Source organism: Plectropomus leopardus, chromosome 9 (genome assembly GCF_026936395.1).
Source record: "Plectropomus leopardus strain MGB_pleo_1.0 chromosome 9, ASM2693639v1, whole genome shotgun sequence".
Lineage (NCBI taxonomy): Eukaryota > Metazoa > Chordata > Actinopteri > Perciformes > Serranidae > Plectropomus > Plectropomus leopardus.
The window spans coordinates 5,829,175-5,851,315 of NC_142184.1; the positions used below are offsets into that span (position 1 = coordinate 5,829,175).

General features: G+C 37.7%; 3 protein-coding genes across 4 annotated transcripts in view; 1 reads left to right on the forward strand and 2 right to left on the reverse strand.

The window, feature by feature from the left end:
• The window catches only part of LOC121947463 (uncharacterized), a 44,297-nt gene extending 41,410 nt beyond the window's left edge, over nt 1-2,887 (reverse strand). The window contains exons 1-3 of the mRNA XM_042492528.2: nt 2,661-2,887; nt 1,313-1,441; nt 3-77 (exon numbers count right to left, since the gene is read on the reverse strand). Coding sequence (XP_042348462.2) covers nt 3-77; nt 1,313-1,441; nt 2,661-2,732 — 276 coding nt within the window. The 5' untranslated portion in view covers nt 2,733-2,887. The remainder of the gene's footprint in view (nt 1-2; nt 78-1,312; nt 1,442-2,660) is intronic.
• Nucleotides 2,888-7,989: 5,102 nt separating this feature from the next.
• Nucleotides 7,990-14,905, forward strand: cd40 (CD40 molecule, TNF receptor superfamily member 5). 2 transcript variants are annotated; one of them, XM_042492612.2, is made up of 9 exons: nt 7,990-8,137; nt 8,930-9,005; nt 10,534-10,656; nt 10,749-10,895; nt 10,993-11,086; nt 12,292-12,350; nt 12,805-12,900; nt 13,004-13,026; nt 14,391-14,905. In XM_042492612.2, the coding sequence occupies exons 1-9, from the start codon at nt 8,069-8,071 to the stop codon at nt 14,685-14,687; spliced, it is 984 nt and encodes a 327-aa protein (XP_042348546.2). In that variant the 5' UTR covers nt 7,990-8,068; the 3' UTR covers nt 14,688-14,905. The 2 variants fall into 2 exon arrangements, with proteins under 2 accessions (XP_042348546.2, XP_042348547.2); XM_042492613.2 differs by having other exon boundaries at nt 13,004-13,020.
• A 4,039-nt stretch (nt 14,906-18,944) lies between these two features.
• On the reverse strand, nt 18,945-20,676 carry irx7 (iroquois homeobox 7). The gene is made up of 2 exons (XM_042492604.2): nt 20,421-20,676; nt 18,945-19,931 (listed from the first exon to the last, which is right to left on the reverse strand). The coding sequence occupies exons 1-2, from the start codon at nt 20,640-20,642 to the stop codon at nt 19,191-19,193; spliced, it is 963 nt and encodes a 320-aa protein (XP_042348538.1). The 5' UTR covers nt 20,643-20,676; the 3' UTR covers nt 18,945-19,190.
• Between the last annotated feature and the right edge of the window lie 1,465 nt (nt 20,677-22,141).

The following is a 22,141-nucleotide window of genomic DNA, read 5'->3' on the forward strand; positions in this document are numbered from 1 at the left end:
ACCTGAACAACCCGCTTCTGCCACCTGTAGCGGCTGTGCTTGTGAACACTGAAGTTGTACTGTGAGGGTGGCGGTTCCTGCAACAAACAAAACACACACACAAAAAAAAAACAAATGTCAGGCATCAATATATAATGGAAAACCCGTTTTAGTAAACCACATACTGTAGTTACATGAAAGATAACGTTGAGGACAGTTGTATCGTTTGTCCTTTGTTTCCTGCTAAGGTGCAGCGCAAACAGCTCCCACATTCCTTCATAACAATAACCTGTGAGTAGACACAACTGGCACCAGATAGATTTAAAAACTGATCCAGCAGGCTGAGCAGCTCATTAACAAAACACTGTTTACAAGACAGGCTTCCTACAACTTCAGAGGGTACAAGTAGGTAATTCATGAAGCAATATAAAATGCAATTAATATCCTGTCTACCAACACCTCTGAAACTCACAAAATAGTATGTTTTGTTTGTTTAACACTGGCATATTGTCACCTTCACATGACAAACCTTTAAACAGACAGTGGCCTTTTTAGACATCCAGCAGATACACAGCAACATTAGCATTTATATGAAGTCGTGTTTCTGGTGGTGTGATAGTTTAAAGTCCGAAATTCACTCTCCTTTTTGGCTCTATTTTTGGTCTCCACCGACTACTGAGGAAAAATATTTGGTTATTTAGCCGTCAAGTGTTCTGTTATATATTATATTTTCACCAGCAAGAAAATACACAGACAAATATGTCTTAATGAGGAGTTATGTGGTGTAACTTTTTCTTGATGTACAGCTGATTGCAGAAACTTCACTGTCAGACTGCATATTCACTCAGCTCACAGTATTTATTAACACACTACATAGAGAAGAGTGCATGACTCTGTGTGTGTGTGTGTGTGTGTGTGTGTGTGTGTGTGTGTGTGCCACTAAAGCGGTTGTTTTTGGGCAAAACATGATCTTCTTTTAACCATATTCAAGTTGTCTAAAAATAACCATGTTAAATGCAGCACCATTAAAATGTAAAGTTTCAACATATTCACTACATAATAAGATGCAAGCGTAGCATATCTGTAGTGTGCAGAAACATAAAATGCCAACATTTATTGTGTGAATTGGGTTGCTATGGAGTGCTTCATAATTTTGGTTTTCTGTCCCATGACTCACTGTGTGCTGCCTGCCCTGCACCAAACAGAAGCCCCCATTTTCCTCAATATAGAGCAGAAAACCGTACTCAAACTTAAGTCAGCACAAGAGCTTTGGTGTCACAGCCCACAAACATACAAACAGTACAAACAGTATTGAGGATTAAAATGTTGGTACCTCTTCAGCCAGGCTCTTCCGTCTGAGCAGCTGCTGTCTGTCCTTCCTGGCCTGGTTCAGAGCATCCTCAATGGACAGCTCTCCGCTCTTCACCTTGTTCATGATGCTCAGCTGCATCTCATTGCTCAACTGAAAGCAAAACAAAAAATCTGCTGAATATTGATAAATATAAAGATAAAGTGTATGAATGCGTGAGAAATGTTAGGTTGATTTTCTTTCTTTTTAGGGAAAAAATTAGGGAAAAGGCAGTGAGAAACTTGAAAAAAAAATTACCTAAAAATTTGCAAAAAAAAATAGTAAAAAGTTAAAAAAAAAAATTAACATTAGCATAAAAGCAAAACGAGAACAACAAAAGGAAAGTTTTAAAAAACAAGGGAATGCCTTGGGAAGAAAGTACTTAAAAATTATATAATATTTAAATAATTATATCTGTAAAACAAATCTATAATATAATACAAATATAGTTTTGTGGACATTTTTCTATAGCTTTTTTTAAAAGAAAAAAATCCTCTAAATCTGCAAATTTCTTGCAATTTTTGGGACATTTCTTGCCAAAGATGGTCTTTACCTTTTTTCTCATGTTTTCAAAAGAAAATGAAACCAACGTGCTCAAAGTTTTAAATTTGAAAGGCATCTGAAAGTAGCACAAGAAAAGTGATGTCGTTCCAGGTTTCACAGGGTTAAGAGGAAATCTGAGCACACTGTGTGTGAATAAGTCTGGTTGATATTTCCCAAAATATTCAGGTACAGATTTAAATATGCATGGTAGTGTGACAAAATACAGCCCTTTAAAGTGTTGCATTTGGAAAACAAACAAATAACTCACAGGGAACTACAAAGCTATTTCCAAACTTCCTTTAGGGCTTTCACGCTCTTCCATTTAGCTGTCGTGGAGAATTTTGTTTCAGCAATATTTCACCGAAGCACTGCTTAAGTCTTCTTTTTAGATTATTTATGATTAGTCGGGATTAGTCAGCCTCAGCTCACTGGAATTGTAAAGAGGAACGGCCGCATTTCTAAGCACAAACAGCATCTGTTACAAACATACTATTACAGGAACATACTGTGTTCCTTAAATCAGTCACTGTCTGCCACATTTCTGAGCAAATAGTTGTTTCTTTGTGGGAAAATACTAACAGCAGGGAAGTTGGGTTGAATTGAGGAAGTAAGAAATGCTTGATTGACTCCCATAAACCCAAACTCTTGTATCCTCTGACGTTAATGAAAGCGAGAGTGCTGATCTCCAGGGGCATCGATTTTACACTTACTGGCAATTCACAACTTGACACTTGCTGTTAAAAGAACTTACTGCTCAATGCTTGTCTGTGTATATAAAGTTGATTCTTACCTGTGGAAAGTCTTCATGTTTGTCCATTTTGGATGGATTGTCTTTCTTCTTTGATCCTAAAGTTGGCATCATTACTTTCTAGATTTCACAAAAATATCCATGCAACCGCTTAGTCCAGGAAACTGATCCTCTTTTATGGCGAAGATATGAAAGATTCTTTGTTTTTTTTTGTCATGAAAAACCTAAACAGAAGTGCTGAACAAACTGCTTCTCTGACCGGGGAAATGGGAAAGTGCTGAGATTTGTGTCACACTTTGTGCCACCGCCCTCTTTCAGATCAGGTTACACTTCTTCCAGGTAGTTACTGTTCAGCCACTCCTACAGCAAAGCACAGGCTACCTCTGCAAAACAGCGAACATTTTCTGTCAGTTTACTTGTCTCCACTTGCAGTAAAATGCGTCTTATCTGATGCAGATCCTGTTTGACCCAGAAGAGAGCGCTGAGAAACCTGCTGCTTTTTCTCAATACTCATAATACCAAATTAAAATACAGTAATGCAATTTATGTCTCTAAGATGTAGAGGAATATAAGTATAAAGTAGCATAAAATAGAAATACTCAAGAGCAAGTACTTCAAAAATGTGAAGTCTAATATTTACATAAATGCACGTAGTTACACCCACCACTGTCAACATAGATAAATGTAACTATTTTTTCCAACTCTAGTCAATACAGCTTTAATGCTAGCTGTTGTAAAGTATTGTGTTTCTACACAATACCAATTACTAATAACTACTAATATTTTCAGCATAAAAATTTGTCATTAATCTGGAAAGAGGAAAAAGTTTTTTAAAGGTAAATAATATGGCAAAGTGCATTAATATATATTTTGTTCATCCAAACTAATACTTGGGTGAACCCCCCCCAAATCCCAAAGCTGCCCTACAAATGCAGAGGATAGTTTCAAGCTGCAAACTGTGAAACAGATACCATTGTTTTAATGCCTTAATTTTTGCCTTTTTAGGATGATTATTTAATACCAAAAATGATTGCCCTCTTGCCTGAAAAAAAAGGTTATACTTTATTCTGCCTTTTATAATCTTGCTGCATCTACAAACAAAATTTTCAGTTTCAACTTCATTTTTAGTAGTTTGTTTGAGGAATAAACATCATTTTTAATTATGTTAATTATGTTGTATGATGTTCCATATACGATTTGCTGGACCTATTATTAATATTCTAGTTATACTGAAATCAATGTTATACATTGATGGAGTCAGAGAGGTGTCACTGAGAAACAAACTAAGGTAAGACATAGGAGAGAAAGAAAAAACCCAAAACTAATTAAATGTACACTGATACTAATCCTGCCTTCGCCGCCACCAGTGCTACTACTGCTCCTATTACTTCCATCCTTATCTTCTTAAAGAGATGCAAACCATTACACTTTCTTTAGCATTTTCATTTTTACTTTATTATTTCAGCTGTCAGTTAATGTTCTTAATCTTTTATAGATTTATTTCGTGAGTTTCAGATTACATTACAATAAATGCTTTTGACTATTTTTCTTCCTTGTATGTTACATCTTTGCTGTTTTGATTTTTTAGTGGTATTATGGTTACAATTTATTATAAAATTTTAATTTATGATACATTTAAAATGATAAATTATGTATATCCATATTTATATCCATTTAATATGCAAAGTCATAACTTATTTAAAGGGTAAGAGAAAATTTTACATTTAACACAGTGTTGCTTAGGGACATAAAAGTTGGATTTGTCAAATAAGTTTTTTTAATGTAGAAACAGAAAAGCATGTGACTAGAAACACATTCTTTATTCCAATCAAATGAAAAAAAAATGAGTAGTACAAAGTGATGAAAAATGTGTAGTTTCCCCTTCAGCCATCTTTCCATCATCCCTTTTTTCTAATTCTTGTCAACAATTCACTGTTTTCAAGACTTGCATGAATATAAACCAAGATGAGCAGAGCGAATACAAGAAAAGGCACAGTATAGCGCTCAAATGTCAGAGCAGAATAGAAGAACAAAGACAGCGGGTCCCAGTCCAACTGTATAATTTACAAGTCAAAATACCCCGTCTCTCACAGGTGGATCTGTGGCATGAATAATACGAAATCACACAACCAGGAATATCATGATCATTTCTACTGAAACATTATCATAACATAACATGAGCTTTGGTATGAGAGAAAAGTTCACAGGTGTTATTATGTAAATGATGACTTCAGTTTCAGTGTGTGCTCAGGGAGAACGCTCTTATTAGGAATCCATTGGAATTTCCAGCAATGAAAAGCTTATGAGAAGTGAAGTGCACATGCCGTAATTGCATGAATACATGTGCAACAAAATCTGAATGGCAGCTTATTGACTGTGTTTCAGCAAACACAAAAGGCATCGGTTCCCTTTTTGTTACATTAAATTGTCAGTGTGCATGTCTGAACACAACAGCAGTGCACTCTCACCAGCGCTTCTTACACGACGACCATGTGGGGAATCCCCATTCATGAAAACTCCTTGGGGAATCCCTCCAGCTGCCTTAGTTTCAGCCTTTACAGCAGAGCAGTTGCGGCCGAGAACAATGAAACAATAAACCTTCTTCTGTCATGAATTTCCCAAGCAGAGATACATTTGGGGGAATAATACATTAGATAACTCTGTATTTTTCCCCCATAGATAAAACATGAAATCTGTATGTTGTTTAACCCCTTGAAACCTGGTCAAATTGGCTTGAGTTCTGTCAAAAATGTGGGAAGATGGCAATGAGCAATTTAAGAAGAAATTAACCAAAAATCAGCTAGAAATAATAAAAATGTACAGGAAAACTTGAAAATATTAAAAAAAACAAACAAACAAACAAGCAACATCAAAAAAGGGAAAGTAAAAATGTATTTTTTAAAAAATGCCCAAAAAACAAGATAATGACCTGAAAATCTGCTTACAAATTATAAGGATTCTCTAAAATAATTTAAAATGTATATATAATTTTGATAATTATGAATAAATAGTTGTTGGCTTTGAGTAAGTGTCGGCAAAATTTACAATAATGTCACATGCATTACATATTAAGTATTTTACTTACCTCTCATATATCACCTATTTGACTCACTACTCAGATTACTTTACTCTTGTATTATAATAACCTGTATGTGTTTTTAGGCAAAATTGATGACATATCACTGCTAGCAGAGCATGTCCCCCTGATGTCTCAAAACAAAGACATTCAAAGTCCTGTTTGAGAACAAACTACATGCTATGCTGCTACTCTCGCATCAACAGACGGTGGTTTCGAAAATCAGGAGTAAACTCAATGACCTAATTTATGAAATGAACATACAACAGAAAAGTGGGCGTACGGTCATTTCCACGCAAAGCTTTCCATTTTTCAATGTGAACGTGAACGGAGGCTCCAATCAAATTTTACATCAGGTCTCAGCTCATGTACGCAAGTTTGAGTCAGCATAAACTGGCTGTGCTGCATTGTAAACTTCCTCTGCATTAAAGGTCGAAAGTTTGCTTTAAGTTTTAAGCACACCGCAGTAGCGTGTGTTCACAAATATTGGTTGAACTTAACTCAGCTATGGAAATAACAAATTCAAATTCTTAATTCCAAATTCCCTTTTACTTTTAGTGGCGCACTTTCAAAGTTTAGTGTTAGTATTTTTACTGAAAGCTTTCTTCATATGTTAGTTTTTTCACTGTTTCATGAAGATGAGTTGATTTGGGCGTGATTATCCACGATCGATATTACGTAATATGGATAAAGCCAATCCAAAGCCAGCCATGAAATGTTAAAATGGCTTGACATACAAAACAACGTGCCGTACTCCGAATACTCTGATGCAGTCACTGACACTTGCATCAACCGCCCGCTTACTCGCCCAATCACACCATACGCTCACACATACAAGTCAAGTCAGTTTTATTTATAAAGCCCATTATCACAAAACACAGTTTGCCTCAGACATCCCTCTGTCCTTAGACCCTCACATTGCCTCAGGAAGAACTCCCCCCAAAAAACCCTGTAACAGGGAAAAAAATGGAAGAAACCTCAGGAGGAGCAGCTGAGGAGGGATCCCTCTTTCTGAAAGGACTGACTTGCAATACATGTCGGAAATAACAAATAAATACAGACACCACCCTGTCTCTAAAGCACCCACGCCACTCTTATAACACTAATTTAACATGCCAAATTGAAATCCTTCAGTGCTCCTTTCAAGACTGTAGATGTAACGTAACCAGATGTGGCAGTTTCTTTGTGGCTGGAACAGATAGGGCTGTATCACACCGACTCAGCTTTGCTCCAGGGCTGTAGGGGAGATAAGAGACAGTTGACAAAGGTGGGATCCAGGGAGCTGTCAATCAAAACGTGATTTGCCACGCCCACACAGTCTTAAGAAATTCTATTATCCTCAAAATGTGCTGTTTTGAACTCAGTTTTCCAATAGTTAAGAACATTCATGTTCACTCAGATCTTAGTAGATACTTAATGAGAAACTCAACTTTGATATAATATGTGCATTTGTATTTTTTCAAGCCACATTTCCAGAGGCAGTAGTAATAATCCAACAAAATAGTAACACACCACTGAAAGAGGTATTCCTCTTCATAAGTAGTACTTAGTAGTACTTTTGACTTAACGTGCATTTTGTAGACAATACTTATTTTTACTTGCACTTGGTGTATTAGTTATAGAGACCAAAACTGGATTTTATACCAGGCTTTAAATATGTTTATTTCTGCTGTAAATTTGGACATTTTAACATGGGGTCTATGGGGATTGACTCTGTTTTGGAGCCAGCCCCATGTGGCCATTAGAGGAACTGTAGTTTTTTGCAATTAATTTTTTGGGGGGGCTTAATTTTTCAGCTTTGGAGGTTGGCACTTGTAAAAAAAAATAATAACAATATCATGTTGGCAGACACCTGTATCTGTTCATAAATCAAATTATTTTTAGAACTATTAAATTAATCTGTGATTAATGGAAGGTTAAATCATGTTGACATAAAAATGGCCCAACCTACCCCGCTCTCCCCTATTTCTTTTGATATGCATTTTGTTGATAATGTTTAGGCTATTTTAATTGCATTTAGTGTATTTGCACACAGTGATGTCGCTGTTTTTGTTGAAGTACCAATATCTCAGTATTTTTTCTACCCCTAATAGTTACCAAACTTTCATTTCATGTTATTTTCTGTAAATCAACCACAAAGTCTCATGTTTGGGCAGGTGTTTTAGTAAGTGAAGAGGATAAAATGGACATTTTAGGAACCAAACTGACAATACCATGCGAATAATTTACAGAAAATGGTCAAGTGACAAACACACACAAACACACGCACACACACACACAGGAAATACCCTCGCGTGCTCCTCCCTTCGTGAGGTAGCTATTAGAGGAGGGAGCAGATCTCACAGAAAACAGACTGTGAACGCAGAGCAACAACATGCGGCGGACACAATTCAATAAAATGTATCTTTTACTGCTGTTATCGATGTTGATGTGGGCGTCGATGGTGAGTCACATGATTCATGTATTTAACTGTTAAAAAATTCAAATAGATTTTGACTCGTCATAACTGAAAGCTGCTGCGGTTACGTTTTCTCACGCAGTCGTGCCGTTGTCGGCTATAATATGGTACTTTTATAGTTTATTTTATGAATTTTTCGCGTTAAGATGTAGTGTAATCTGATATTTTGGTCGAAATTTCGCATATTTTTGTTTTCTTTCATGGTGATACTGTGGCGCACATTTGCAAAAATAAGTTTCACTTTCGTTTTCCGCGCTGCAGTAAGAATAGATTAAGTTCACGTGAAAGTGCATGGCTTTATCTGCATCGTAAACCAGGAATAATGATATTAATTGAAAAAAAAAGCAAAAGAAAGACCAAAAGGCACCTGGCGTTCAGTCTCAGAGTAAACTCCTTTATGAGTGTTTGGGACTTTCCTCCACGCCCCTTACAGACGGCCCGAGAGGAAGTGAACCAACAGTCACAAACAGACAGAAAAAAAATCTAATGTTAAAACTCATCAGTAATGAATAGGCAAAAATTAGATTATTTAGACATTTCAGTTAATTCCATCTTCATAGCACACTGAAGTCTTATTTTTATGTTTCTTCATTTCTCTACATTTTATTTATTATGCTATTTAATTTATTTTTTATTATGAAATATTGATATATACCTTCTATTTTGCAAATTTCGCATGTATATGTTTTGAATGTGTCAATAAGGTTTAAGGGCAAAAAAACAGCAGGGATACATTTTTTTAACTGCCTTTTTCTTTCTGTATTTTTTGTCTTGCAGGCTGCCGCTCAGTCCCGCTGTGACCCTCTGACTCAGTATGAGAAGAACGGCCAGTGTTGCAAAATGTGTGGTCCAGGTATGTAAACACACTGACATTTTTTGCATAAAATGATGTTGGAACCTGTTCAGTCTGTTATTGCAGACAGTCACTCTTTGTCTCTTTGTAGAGGTTTTGTGACATATTTACTGGCAATTTAAAATGTAGCTGTGGCCACATTGTTGGAAAACAGTCTCAAACAGCATCAATGCAGATACTAAAAACATTAACTTTTGCTTTCACTCAGCTCCCCTCCTTTCCTTCATTAGTTTCTCTTTCACTTTCCCCATCCTAACATTCATAGCACTACAGAGGAATATTCTGGGAAATGCACTTTTCTGCTTCCTTGCCAAGACTTAAGGAGAAGATGAATGCTTCTCTCATATATGTCTGTAAATAAGAAGCTACATCCAGACAGCTGAGATGATTAGTGTTGCGGTCATTTGTCAGCAAAATCAGAATGAAACTTAAACATAGAATTAAAGGGCCACTGGTGAGTCATGGGCATGTGATGTCTGCAGGCAAAATAATGACCTTTTACAGTCAGAGTTTCTTCATTTCACTGATTCATTTATCCAAAAACAAGCAAGCAAACAACAGCATGAAGAAATCATGGCCCCCGCTGCCTCTCTTGCTCAAAAAAAACCGCCATTTTGCCTACCCAGGTGCATGCTGGTCCTGCCTGATATGTATCTACATAATCATAGGTGACTTGCATTACCCAATTTACACACACACAAAGGTAATAATTATACAAAACTAAATATGCAAAATGAAATAATGATTGGTATTAATCTAAACAAATAACTAGCAAATAAAAAAGTATTGAAATCTAGCTAAATAAATGAATATCAAAAATAATCGAAACAATATTCCTTATGATTAGCAAACAATGCTTCTACAAGTTGATTAATCAGTTAATTCGGCATTGATGGAATCACAACAACCAGGTGAGCGCGCTAGTTTTATCTAATTTTAGCCTCTTAACCAATGAGATGCGATGATGTGCTTATACAAAATATCCTCCATGTCTGCCCAAGCAGCTCAAACCTCGATCCAAATTAGTCCGCACTGAGTTTGAAAGAGAGTCTGAATAAGTGAGAGAAATACAAAGAGAAGTAACCAAAGCAACATTTCAACAGCCTCCATCCCTGCTGCTTTCTGCTGCTGTTGACTAACCTGTTAGCCAACTTGACCACAGAGTCAAATGTGACGCACCAAAAATAAAACCAACACCCACAGATAATATAAACAACTCTGCTCTGCTGGCAATGGGAAAGGAGTCTGTAGCCTATTTTATGTGGGTTAATCGTCTTCAAAATCATGTGTATATACTCTAATTATGTTGGAAAATGGTTATAATAGGCGCACAGCTGTAGCTTTGTATTTAACAGACAGATATGAGAGCAGTATTGGTCTTTTCATCTCTCAGCTAGAAAGCATGTTTGCGGAAATGTCATACTATTACTTTAAGCCACAGGTCCCCTTTTACTGCATATGTTTAATACTATGATACCGCACTGTTTTGCTTCTTCGTTTTACTATGGAACAACTTCATGTTTTTCAGGCACCAGGATGTCCACCGTTGGCACCTGTGAAGATCCTCAGTGCACAGATTGTGGTGATAATGATTATCAGGATAAATACACCACTGATACAAAGTGCACACCTCAGCCGTACTGTGACCCACGTAAGAAGCAAATCAACATCTCCGCATTTATATATTGATAGACTTTTATTTGATATCGCAGGGTTTACAGCTTGTGTCCATTCTTCTTTCAGATAAAAACTTTCAGGTCCATGTCAATAAAAACAAGAAGGAAAAAAGCGCCTGCATGTGTAAAGAGGGATTCCACTGCTCCAGTGCCGTGTGTATAACCTGCGTGCCGCACACAACCTGTAAACAAGGATATGGGGCTAAAACCACAGGTACGACTTAACATTTGATATTAACCCAAATGTATAATAATCAGCTTTGGTTTTTAAATGTGCTAAATCATTTTTTGGCTGTCTCGCTCTGCTTTAGGCAGCCATGCACGCGACACAAAGTGTGAGGAATGCAAAGAAGGCACATTTTCCGACGAAATCTCGTGGAACGGCGTCTGTAAGGAATGGTCAGAGTGAGTAAAGAAACTCAGATTCTTTTACATATGAAACGAGATTGCTCTGAAAAAAACCCCACCAGAAATTCATTATACATTCATTATATAGCACTTTTCTTTTCCAGCTGTTTCAGAGGCCTTTTTTAACAGAGATTGTGCTATACTGCTGTAAAGACGATTTGCCGTTACGCAGGCTTTAGAGAGCACGGCGGCATTTCGGAGGCAGAAGAGCCGTGACATGTAACACAGCAGCATGGGCGTCTCATGTGATGTTTTACACAAACATCAGTTTGACACTATTGCCCAGGGTTCATACGATGTGCTTGAAGTGCTTGAATTTTCCTCTCAGAAATTAAAGTACTGTAATACTTTGAAAATCAGCTGAAAGAGGGCAGTTATACGCACATCACGTAGGTGCAAGGCTATCAAAAAAAACAGCGTACATGAGGAAAAAAGTAATTCCTGCACACTTACTCCATGCCACATCAGTTCATCCATGACCACCAAAATCTAGTAAGTTCATCCTTGAGTCCATTGGAACATTTGTGCCAAATTTGAAGAAATTCTCTATAGATATCGTGTTCGCAATAATGAGACAGACAAGGTCACACTGACCCTGAGCTTTGACCTTTGACCACCAAAATCTAATCAATTCATCCCAGAATCTAAGTGAATGTTTGTGCCAAATTCGAAGAAATTCCCTCAAGGTGTTCATGAGATATCACATTTACAAAAATTTGACAGATGAGGTCACAGTGACCTTAAACTATGAGCTTTGACCACCAAAATCTAATCAGCTCATCCTTGAGTCCAAGTGAATGTTTGTGCCAAAATTTGAGGAAATTCCCTTCTTGAGGTATTGCGTTCACCAGAATTGGCCGGACGTACAGACAGATAACACGTAAACATAATGCCTCCAGCCAGCAGAGGAGGCATGAAACTGGTGACGACTTAGAGGAAAACCGAGAATAATCGAAGGGAGAAACATAACAAATGCTTCCACAAAGTCCACAAGGGTGACGTTATGGCCTTTACAGTCACAGATCTCAATGAAATTTAACATTTATAACACGTCACATGTGGTTTTATCCAGTATCAAAACACCAAATGACAGAATATCTTTTGGAAGAGTTGTGTTTCGTCCCTTCCACAGAGTTTCAATCTGAATATTTTGATCACATGAAGCCAGAAAATATCCTTTAACACTGTGAAATTCTTTGCAGATGTCGGGATGGATACCACGTTAAGCAAAAAGGAACAAACACAACTGACAGTGTCTGTGGTAAGTTCTGTGTGGGCTGATAAATTATAAACGTTTCTCACTTTTAGCGCTCCCGCCCTCTGCAGCTCTGTGGTTAGTCGCATCTTTCTCAAAACGAAACCATGACGGTGATGAGATGGTGCAGCACACAAATCTATGTTGGTCTGTGGTTTTGACTGTGGGATTTTCAGCTTCACCTACACAATGTTTACACTGTGTGTAGACTCCCGTGTTTTTAATGGCTAAAAAAACACTTTTTTAGCCATTAAAAAATTGGTATGGACTTCCTGAAAGTTTTTACGCCTGCTCATGTGAGCTTCCTCTGTTCAAATGCAAATGTGTGGCAGATATGAAACCTTTTCAAACCATTTCCTGTTGTCTGAGTTCTGTATTTTTCTAAGTGAATACACATATTCCACTTAAATACTCTCATTTTTTTGTCAAAATGTGTTTAATTTCTTACTTTCTCTTACAGAGAAAAACCAGCGAAAGCACGTCGTTGTGATCTGTCTCGTGACTTTAGTGATTGTGACTCTAGCTGCAATTTCACTCACGTATTGGTTCTGCAAAGGTACGCTGTGCTCTAAAAACTCTCTTTTATAGCATGTTTAATGAGTAAAGGTTTCAGTAATCCATTTTATGTACTAATGTTTTCTGTTTTTTCTTCTTTTCAGGAGATGCAAAGGAAAAGGTAAAGGTAAATTTGAATTTTTATTGTATTTATTTATTTTTATTTATTATTATTTATTTTTACTGAAAATATCTGTATATCCTAACAGTAGTACATATGATAAAAATAACAATAATAATTGTAGCTTTGTTTATATAGTACCTTTGAAAACAGAGTTTACAAAGTGCTTCAACAAAGCAAAAGCAGAAATAAGATACATGGAAGTTAAAAACAAAAAACAAAAAAGTACAAATAATAATAATGCAATAATAATGCAAGATCCAGGATGCATAATGTCAATATTAAATAATACAAACAAATAAACCAAAAGCAATAAAACACTCAAATAAAGGGAAATCAAATGAATAAAACATAAATAAAATCTGTAAAATAAATTAAAAGAAACAAAAAGACGACATCACACAAAAGCAAGTCTATAAAAATGGTTTCAAGTAGTGAATGAAAAGAAGTCAGTGATTCTGGGATAATCTGTGACGAAAAATCATTTTCCTCCTCATCGTAGTGCTTCTACTGGTATTTGCAGTAATTCACCACGGCTGAAGGAAAGCAGCCAATCAGAGCTGAGGAGACGCTGCTGTCAGTCACTGCTCATGAGCGTTAAACTCGGCAGCGCTGATCAAACATGAATCATCATTCTGTTACCACATCGGCGGTTTGTCACCTCAGACGTATACATATCCATGTTTCAGTGAACTGTTCAGCTGTTAATGAGAAAGTTTGCTCTGGTTGGTGAACTGTTTTCAACGTGGCAGCCGGATCACAGTTATTGTCATTTTACATCTAAACAGTACACTAAAATATGTTTCCGAAGACATTTGAGGTGAAAAATAGGCAATGACAGTCAAATGAGACTGACGGCTGCGTTAGAGACTCCTCAGCTCTCATTGGTTGTTTTCGTGTCGTGGACTCTTGCAGAACTTATCCGAGCATCAGTTTTGTAACCGAGGAAACAGGTATCCAGGTCTGTCCCGAAGTAACAAAATCAACCTTTGAGCACCTCCAAAGCTCACTAATTAAAACATTATGTCATTTGTTTAATCTGCATTAAAACAAGTTGTGGGGCGACCTGTCGCTCGCCTGGTAGAGTGTGCGTCCCGTTTAGGCTGAACCCTTTGGTGGGTTCGATTCCGACCTGCTGCCCTTTGCTGCATGTCAACCTGCCCACCCTCTCTCTCGCCTATAGTTGTCCTATCAGTTAAAGCCAAAATGTCCAAAAATTGTTAATCTATTTGTTAAAAGTCCCTTGAATTTTTGAATATTTAGGTTAAAATGGGCGGTGGTTCTAAATGTCTGCTGCCTAACGTTCATCTGAAATGTAATATTCCATATTTGTAATATTTCTGCACGTGAACACTGTTTTACTCTTGCAGGTGTGTGTTGAGTCATGTTTGGGAGAACAGAAGGAACAACTGACAGAAACCAGGGTGCCGATAATGCACCCGACTGGTCCCATTGAGGAGGAGTCCATGTTTTCGGAGATGCGGTCCTCACAGGAAGAGGGTTGTTCGGGGCCGGAGGAAAACGAGCATCAGCCGAACCAGGAGGCGTCAGCGGCGGGTCGCACTGAAGGGGGAAACTTTTTGGCTCAGGAGAACGGGAAATCAGTAGTCATCTCCCGACAGGAGTCACAAACGCAGTCTTTTATAGACTTGGCTGAGAGTGTATAATTATGAGCTGCTGTGTTGCTGCTGCATGTTTTCCTTGTACATAAATCTTCCCCTAAAACTGTAAATAGTAGCTTCACAATAAATGTAAATCCTGTAGAAGTGATGAAGTTGCAGTGTAACTATATTCAGGGTTCATACGGTCATGAAAAACCTGAAAAAGCAATTTCCATGCCTGGAAAAGCTTTGGGAAATTAAATTTACCCTGAAATTTCTGGAAAGGTCGTGGAATTTTGTTTTACGAACCTGTATAATAACACATGATGTGCTCAGGCACCATCGGAAATGTGAGAATCTGACGGTGATTTCTGTTTCTACATGTTTTGGCCGTGATAAATGGTGTCATTTTTGTGATTTTAAAAGAAAACATCTTTTTTTTCTTTAAATAATACCAAAATGTTTTGGGTTTTTTTTGTTTTTTTTAATGGCTAAAATTTAAAATATTTAAAGAAACAAACTCGCAGGCCCTCGAGTTTGGAAGGCATATTTCCTTTTTAAAAAAATAGCAGGAATACTTTTTCCCTCAAAAAATGCTGAAAAATTAGAAGAAAAAAATTGCAAAACTTTCTTTAAATAAAATGACTTCATGTTTTCTTTTAGAAATATATGGTTATATTTCCAATAAATATCAAACTGTCCCCAAGTTATATTTAAATATTCAGTTCTAATCCTGTTTTTAAATAATATGTTTTTAAAAAGTATTACACAGTCCTGAAAAAGAAAAGGAGTATCAGCGGTCAGTTCAGTCTTAAAGTCATGAAAATTTATTGGCAAAATGTGTACGAACCCTGAATGTTAGAAGATAGTGCAACGTAATTCAGTATGTGACTTCACTGCATTAGTTTTGAGGTTGGTAGCATTTTTTAAGTTCTTGGCTACATTTTATTTTGATGTACTTGTGAAGTGGAAATAGTGTGAAATGTGTAATTTTGAAGCCTTTTATTGGCGTTTGAATGTGTGTCGCTTAAATGTGAAACCATAGAAGTGATAGTGATGTTTCTGTACAATGCAAAGGTCTTTAACCCTTTGGGCCCACTTTAATATAAAAACATTCATATTGTTCTGTGCAAAAAATGCGCTTTTCAGAACCAAGCTAATTTAACACTTAAAATGCCAGATTTTTGTCATGATGCCACTATGTCTTTTGATGGAGAAAATACATTTTATATATATATATATATATATATATATATATATATAAATATATATATATCATGTATTTCCTCCATATGCCAAATATGGTAATAAAAAAAAGATCAGAAATAATACAATGCATGTTTTATGCTTTTGTGGCTGTTGGATCAGAAATTTCTATTTGAATTGATTTCAATGGCACATTTTTTATACTTAACAGTATGAATATAGCAATTTTGTTTCCTCTGTGTAATTTGGACTTATTGTAGGAGCAGAGCTGGAAAATTTCAATATTAAACAAAAATAAACCATGTTGGCAAAATGTATGCCATAAGCATGAACACAGCCATAAATATCAAAAAAATGAAGAATGAAAAGCGCATATAATGCACCAAACAGTCCCAGAGGGTTAAAGTGTGACCCCTGTGCCCTTCCTTGGTCAAAATTAAGACTATTCCCATAATGCCTTGGGGGGTATACAGAGGAAGTAGCCTGTCATGGCCTTCGTGGATTCAGTGAAGCGTGCTGCAGCCTGCAGCTTAAGCTCCGACATTTTTGCCCAAATTTGTGCCAATTTTGGTAAAACATCAGCAATAAAAGTATGCCGAATTAATTATAAAGAGTTCCTCTTTAAGTTGCACCCGCGTGTGCACGGAAAACTATCTCTGGATTACCTAAATATTAATGAAAACGTAGAAACGTAAAGATTTTCAAGGAAGTTCAATGCAGGGCGTTCGTTGTTTCAAACGGATTTATGGACGCTTATTTGCGTTGGACATCCGACATCAGGATATCCCCGGAAAGCGTAAGTCACACTGGGTCTAAAAATATGTGCATTGTGTCTGTGTCTCCTAATTTGACTGAATTTGACTGGTTGCAAACACGAGCGTACACCTGTTGACGCTGGTTTGGTGGATCAAAGTGCTGTAGTTCCTCTTTTGTCCTCATGGTGGTGCTGCAGGTTCAGTGTAGACTCAAAAATCCAGCTAATCAAACTGTTGGATTTTATTTTCGAGCTAAAATTGGAAATATAAGAAGTGGGATCGTGTCATTAATTAGCTGCACATCTAAAGACGCAGTTTTATCGGTGATCTGGACATTTTGAGGGTTAATGGCATGTTTTTGTTTTGTATTCATGTGTTTGCTGTAAGAAAGGAGGCTGAGATAAGAGCTAATCTGCCCTCTGTGTTCCTGTTTGTAGGGATTTGCATGAAGAGGTGAAGCCTGGAGACAAGGCTGCAGGGACTTTCTCATTATCCCCGGATTAATGGAGGTACAGTCCTTTGAATTTACATGGAAACGTGTGATTGATAGTGAAGAATCCTTCTGCAAAGCTGAATAATTACATTAACAGCCGTGTGTGCCTTCTGCTTCTTCCTGATATTACGTGAATTTTATGTTGCACCTGAGGAGAAAATGGCAAAAATGGATCCCTAACATGCACAGTCAGAGAGGAATTTAAGACATTTGAGGTCTGACATTTTTCAAAGTGTAATGCAAGCCAACAAGCTCACTAAAAACCTGTTTGGGAAGATTTAATAGACTTTGTTTGATATGCAAAGTAACGCAAATGCTCTCTTTGTACTCCTCCAATTTACATAAATAAGCCGACTTCTCATTTTGGTCTTGCATGAGAATTTGAGTTGATGTTGAAGATATCCTTACCAGCACAAACTATGCACTTTACATATTTTGGGGATAACGAGGATGAAGTTGGCTTTCGATTCGTTGCTTCCGATTTGACAGTTAACCCTTTGAAACCCGTCACAGCGTCAGTGTTTTTGTGCTGCGTTCAGGTTCGGACGCATTTTACAAGTTATTTGAGGCTTTGAAAACTGAGCAAATTTGTTTGATTTCTTTTGGAAACATGAGGGGGGAAGGCAGTGACCAACTTGGCAGAAAAATTCCCACAAAGTGCAAAAACATTTGACCCAAAACTGGTTTAAAATAGAAGGGGGTATTATTAGAAAATGATCAAAAACTGGGGGGGGGATTCAGAAAGCTATCTTTATAATGCCAGTAATGTTATATCTAAAATTATGATAAAGAAAACAATAAATATCTATTTTGTTTTCAGTTTCAGCTTCTTCTTTTCTCGGTCAGTCTTTTTAGTTTTTTCCTGTTTGTTTTCAGGTAACTTTCTTGTAACTTTTTTGCTTTTTTGGGCCGTATCTTGTTAAGCTGCTTGTTTCTTCCCCCTATGTTTTTGAGAGCAATCAAACCAATTTGCTCGGGTTTCAAAGGGTTAAGGGAAAGGTAATTTACATTGCTGAGCAACCAAGTCTTGGCTTTTTGCAGGTCTTACTGTAGTGAAGGCACGTTAGACACTTAACATGAAGCCTCAACAAATAAATCTTGGAGACTTTTTTTAAGTAAATATAATTAGTAATCTTCATATATCTAAGTGTTAAGTTGATTTATGTGCAGAATTTTGTGAAGTTGTTGTAACATAAAATTAACAGTTAAAATCACTTTGTTCTTTTTAAGTGTTAGCAATATGTGTAAATAAAGTTGGTGTGACTTAATTTGGTCAAGACAAAGAATTTCACCAGCAGTGATGAACTTCGGAGATTTGCAAGTTCAGTTTTCTTAACATGTTTAATGTGATCGACTAGTTTGTAACCAGTAGAATACAGAAATAAAGCACAGTAAACTTGGTTTACTGAAGTTTCTAAAACTTTGAATGGTTGATTTGACTGAACTTGTTAAGTCGCAACATCTTGACAAAATTAAATAAATACGACTACATTTTAAGTAAACTCAGCAATTAGGTGTTAATGTCAATTAATGTCAACAGAAATTTAGACTAATAGTAATCTTAACTTACATTTTCAATTTCATCAGTTTCCTAGATTTTTAAGTAAAATCAACTAAACTTGTCACATTTTACAGTGACTTGTATTTCATGTTAACCCTCACTGAAACAGGTCCAGATCAAAAATCACTACTCTAAGAGGAGTTTTGGATTGGAGGCCAACTTCAGTGTCATTTTGGGCTTCATATTTGATATTTTAGGTTTCCGAATGAAAGAAAAAACAAAGCTGCAAATGACTGTAGTTTACTGTAAACCTCCTACATCTATCACTGCTTTTTAGTCAAACATAGAGCAGTAAAACACGTCAGGAATTCGCTCGGAGCTGAACTTTATTTAAGCAAAAATACTTCTTCATGAATAAACAAAGGAAACATAATTTACATGCCGGTGATGGAAAAATACATCTACATTTATTTACATTTATAACAGTCTTTGGTCTCAATTTTCATTTCACTGCAAACTTCAGGAATTAACCACCAAATAAATCCCTGAGGTTTGAAAGTTTAAAGTGCAAAAAGATGAGGAAAAATGTCTTTCGTTTGTGTCTAAACGCCAGTTTAGACTATTTCATGAGTGGTGTAACATGACGGGACAAACAGCCCGTTTCTTGAGGCCCACTCTGCCCACAGTTTCCCGGCCGGATGGTAAATACTGTCCGCGGGTTTCTTCACGGTCTCTGACGTGGCAGTCTCAGCCAAAGACCAGATTTTGGGTTTCTGTGTGTTTTCTTTGCTCTCCAGAGCGGCTATTGTGTGATCAGAGTCGCTCTTTTCAACCTTCTTGACAAGTGCAAGTTCCCTGTCCTGATCCTGGCCGCTCGGCTGCTGCTGCGGCATCTCCAAATCCACAGAGCTGTCCGCGCGCTCAGCTGTGTCTGCGCGCTCACTTTGAGGCGCATCCTCGTCATCCAGGTGACAGTTCTGCACGGAGCTGTCCGCATCGTCGCTCTCTCCCTCCTGCTCGTCATCCTCCTCGTCTGATTTCCCCTTACACGCCCAGCTCACGCGGTTCTCCTTCTTCAGGCGCCGCCTCGCGTTGGCGAACCACGTGGACACCTGCGTGAGGCTCATTTTGGTGATGATGGCGAGCATGATTTTCTCGCCTTTGGTTGGATACGGGTTCTTCAAGTGCTCGTTCAGCCAGGCCTTCAGTGCCCCGGTGCTCTCTCGGGTGGCCACTTTGGCGACTCTGCCCGGGTCCTCGGCTGCTCCGGGGCGATACGGCGGGTAAAACGCACCCCCGCGTGCCAGCAGCGCGTGATGGTAGGGAGAGGCGGCCTTCAAGTCGAAAGCGTTGTTCTGGAAAAGAGAGAGGAGGAATGTAAGAGCGAGGAAACAGATCCCGATTGTGCGCAATTACGCACGCATTTGGCGATCATTGACGTAGAACGCACACTAAAATCGTGAGTTCAGAAAAGGTTCTTTTGGCTTTGTAGTCTAACTTTAGTATAACTCAATGTGAGAATAAGATCTCAAAGATGCTCTTTGTGGAAATACACTTTTACGCTGATTTTACGCACAAGTTTAATCAAAAGTGGGCGAGGTAACGCACACTTAAATAGTGTGTGTAACTCTTGAACTCATGAGTTCAGAGGAAAAAAAAGTTTTTTGGGCTTCGTAGTCTAAGTTAAGTACAACTCAGCGTGTGAGATCTCAAAGATGCGTCTTCTAAAAATGTGTTGTTTTTACGCAGATTTTCAAACATTTTGTCAAAAGCAGTTCGTTTTTATTCCCCATGAAGCAGCTTTACATGCAGTGATTGATTTATTTTATGAATTCTCAACTCACCATGTGTGCGATGTGCCTGTGGTGCGCATACGGGATGAAGTTGTATCCCTGTAGTCCTGAGTACGTTATGGGAACTCCAGCTGCCATCGCGGCCAGATGCTGCTGTTGTTGCTGCTGCACACCCGGCGGGCATCCCAGCACCGGGATCTGATATCCAGTCGGCATGCTGCTGATGTTCCGCTCCAAGAAAAAGCTGCCAATTCCACTTTGCGATGCGGGCATCTTTCCTGCGTCCCTGCTAGTTTGAGTAGCGACCTCAGTCTCCTGGATCTGTTTATATACAGCCAGCTGCCAGCGTGGGTCTGCAGGGGGGAGGGAGGGGGGAGGTCCCTCCGGTGGTGACTGACAGCTCCGTTCAAAAGACCCGCAGCTTTCACTGGCAACAAATCCCATCAAAGGAGCCCTCCGCTGTTCCTTTTAGCGTTTTCGTGGAGAGGCTAAATATGTGCTACTTATCGCAACACGAAGATCTTGAAGAGAAGTTTCAATTCAAATGCGACCTTTTCTTTGGAGAGGTGAATAAATACGCATGAAAATAACAATATGCTCATTGTAATAATTAACATGTGTTTGTCATAAAATAGTCTTTAGATTAAGTTTCATAACAGCAAAAAAAAAAAAAAAACCCTTTACATTTCGCAGCCCATAAACAGAAAACTGCACGTTTCAAAAAGTGATAATAATATTGAGCCAGTTTCATCGTTTTTATTGTGTTTTTATTTTACATCTTATTTAGTTTTGACGATAAGAAATCTTTCACCAGTTTGATGTATTTTTATGACAAATTTAACACTTCGCATGTCTGGCACTAATCGGCGGAGAGCTCAGAGGCGGACCTGGAAAGAGTTAACAACATCCCGCCAGTCTCTTCTGTGACACTTCATCACCTACAGATCTGTAGTTTCTGAGAATTGAATTAATTATTATCGCCAAAACATTAAATTACGCGAATAAACAATTACATAAATTACATTTTACGCACGCGTAAAAGTGCCGCTCAAAGACAGATTTGTTCTTTTCTCCAAAATAAACTCGCAGGTCTTTCATGAAATAAGTAAGAAAATGAATATTTTTGATAACACAAAGCCATTCAGCCTCAGAGCCATCGCTTTTTATTTGTTACTTTATTGACTGAACCACAACAAACTGGCCTTTTACATGTCGGATGGTATTGTTTTGAGTGAAGCGCAACGTTTCGATGGCCCTAATTAAACGAGGTTAAGTGAAACAGGTGTTGACTAATGTATATGATAATTGTGAGATAACAGATGCTAATGTGTGTGTGTGTGTGTGTGTGTGTGAGTGTGAGGGGGGTTGTTGGAGATAAGAGGAGAAGATTACACTTCTTACCCCCCCGTCAGTGTTTGGGGTTACAGGGAGCCCCTCTCTCTTATCTCGCATTATTTTGATTATTATATTAACAGCATTATGAGATGCAGTGTTGCTTGTGATAGCGCTGGTGCTTTTGTGAGGTCGTGATCGTGAGAAATGTATTATAGAGTGTCAAAATGTGCAAGAATTGTACATAATGGCACTTTGTAAAATATTTCATTAGAATAGTGTCATTTTAAATTGATGCTTCTAGTTAAGTTTTATATTTTAATTTGTTTTCTCTTCTTTCGTTACATTTTATTCAAAACCCAAAACTACACATGCAATTTTATTTTCAGTCAGCCTCAATAAGTTACTTTTTTTCTGCATTTGCTTTTGATGAAACTGCT

Bases quoted from the DNA above. Each gene is read 5' to 3' on its own strand.
- cd40 (XM_042492612.2), top strand. From the start codon at position 8,069: ATGCGGCGGACACAATTCAATAAAATGTATCTTTTACTGCTGTTATCG. The intron at 11,087-12,291 runs GTGAGTAAAGAA...AATTCTTTGCAG, and splicing joins GTCTGTAAGGAATGGTCAGA to ATGTCGGGATGGATACCACG. The intron at 12,351-12,804 runs GTAAGTTCTGTG...TTTCTCTTACAG, and splicing joins CACAACTGACAGTGTCTGTG to AGAAAAACCAGCGAAAGCAC.
- irx7 (XM_042492604.2), bottom strand. From the start codon at position 20,642: ATGCCCGCATCGCAAAGTGGAATTGGCAGCTTTTTCTTGGAGCGGAAC. The intron at 19,932-20,420 runs GTGAGTTGAGAA...TCTCTTTTCCAG, and splicing joins ACAGGCACATCGCACACATG to AACAACGCTTTCGACTTGAA.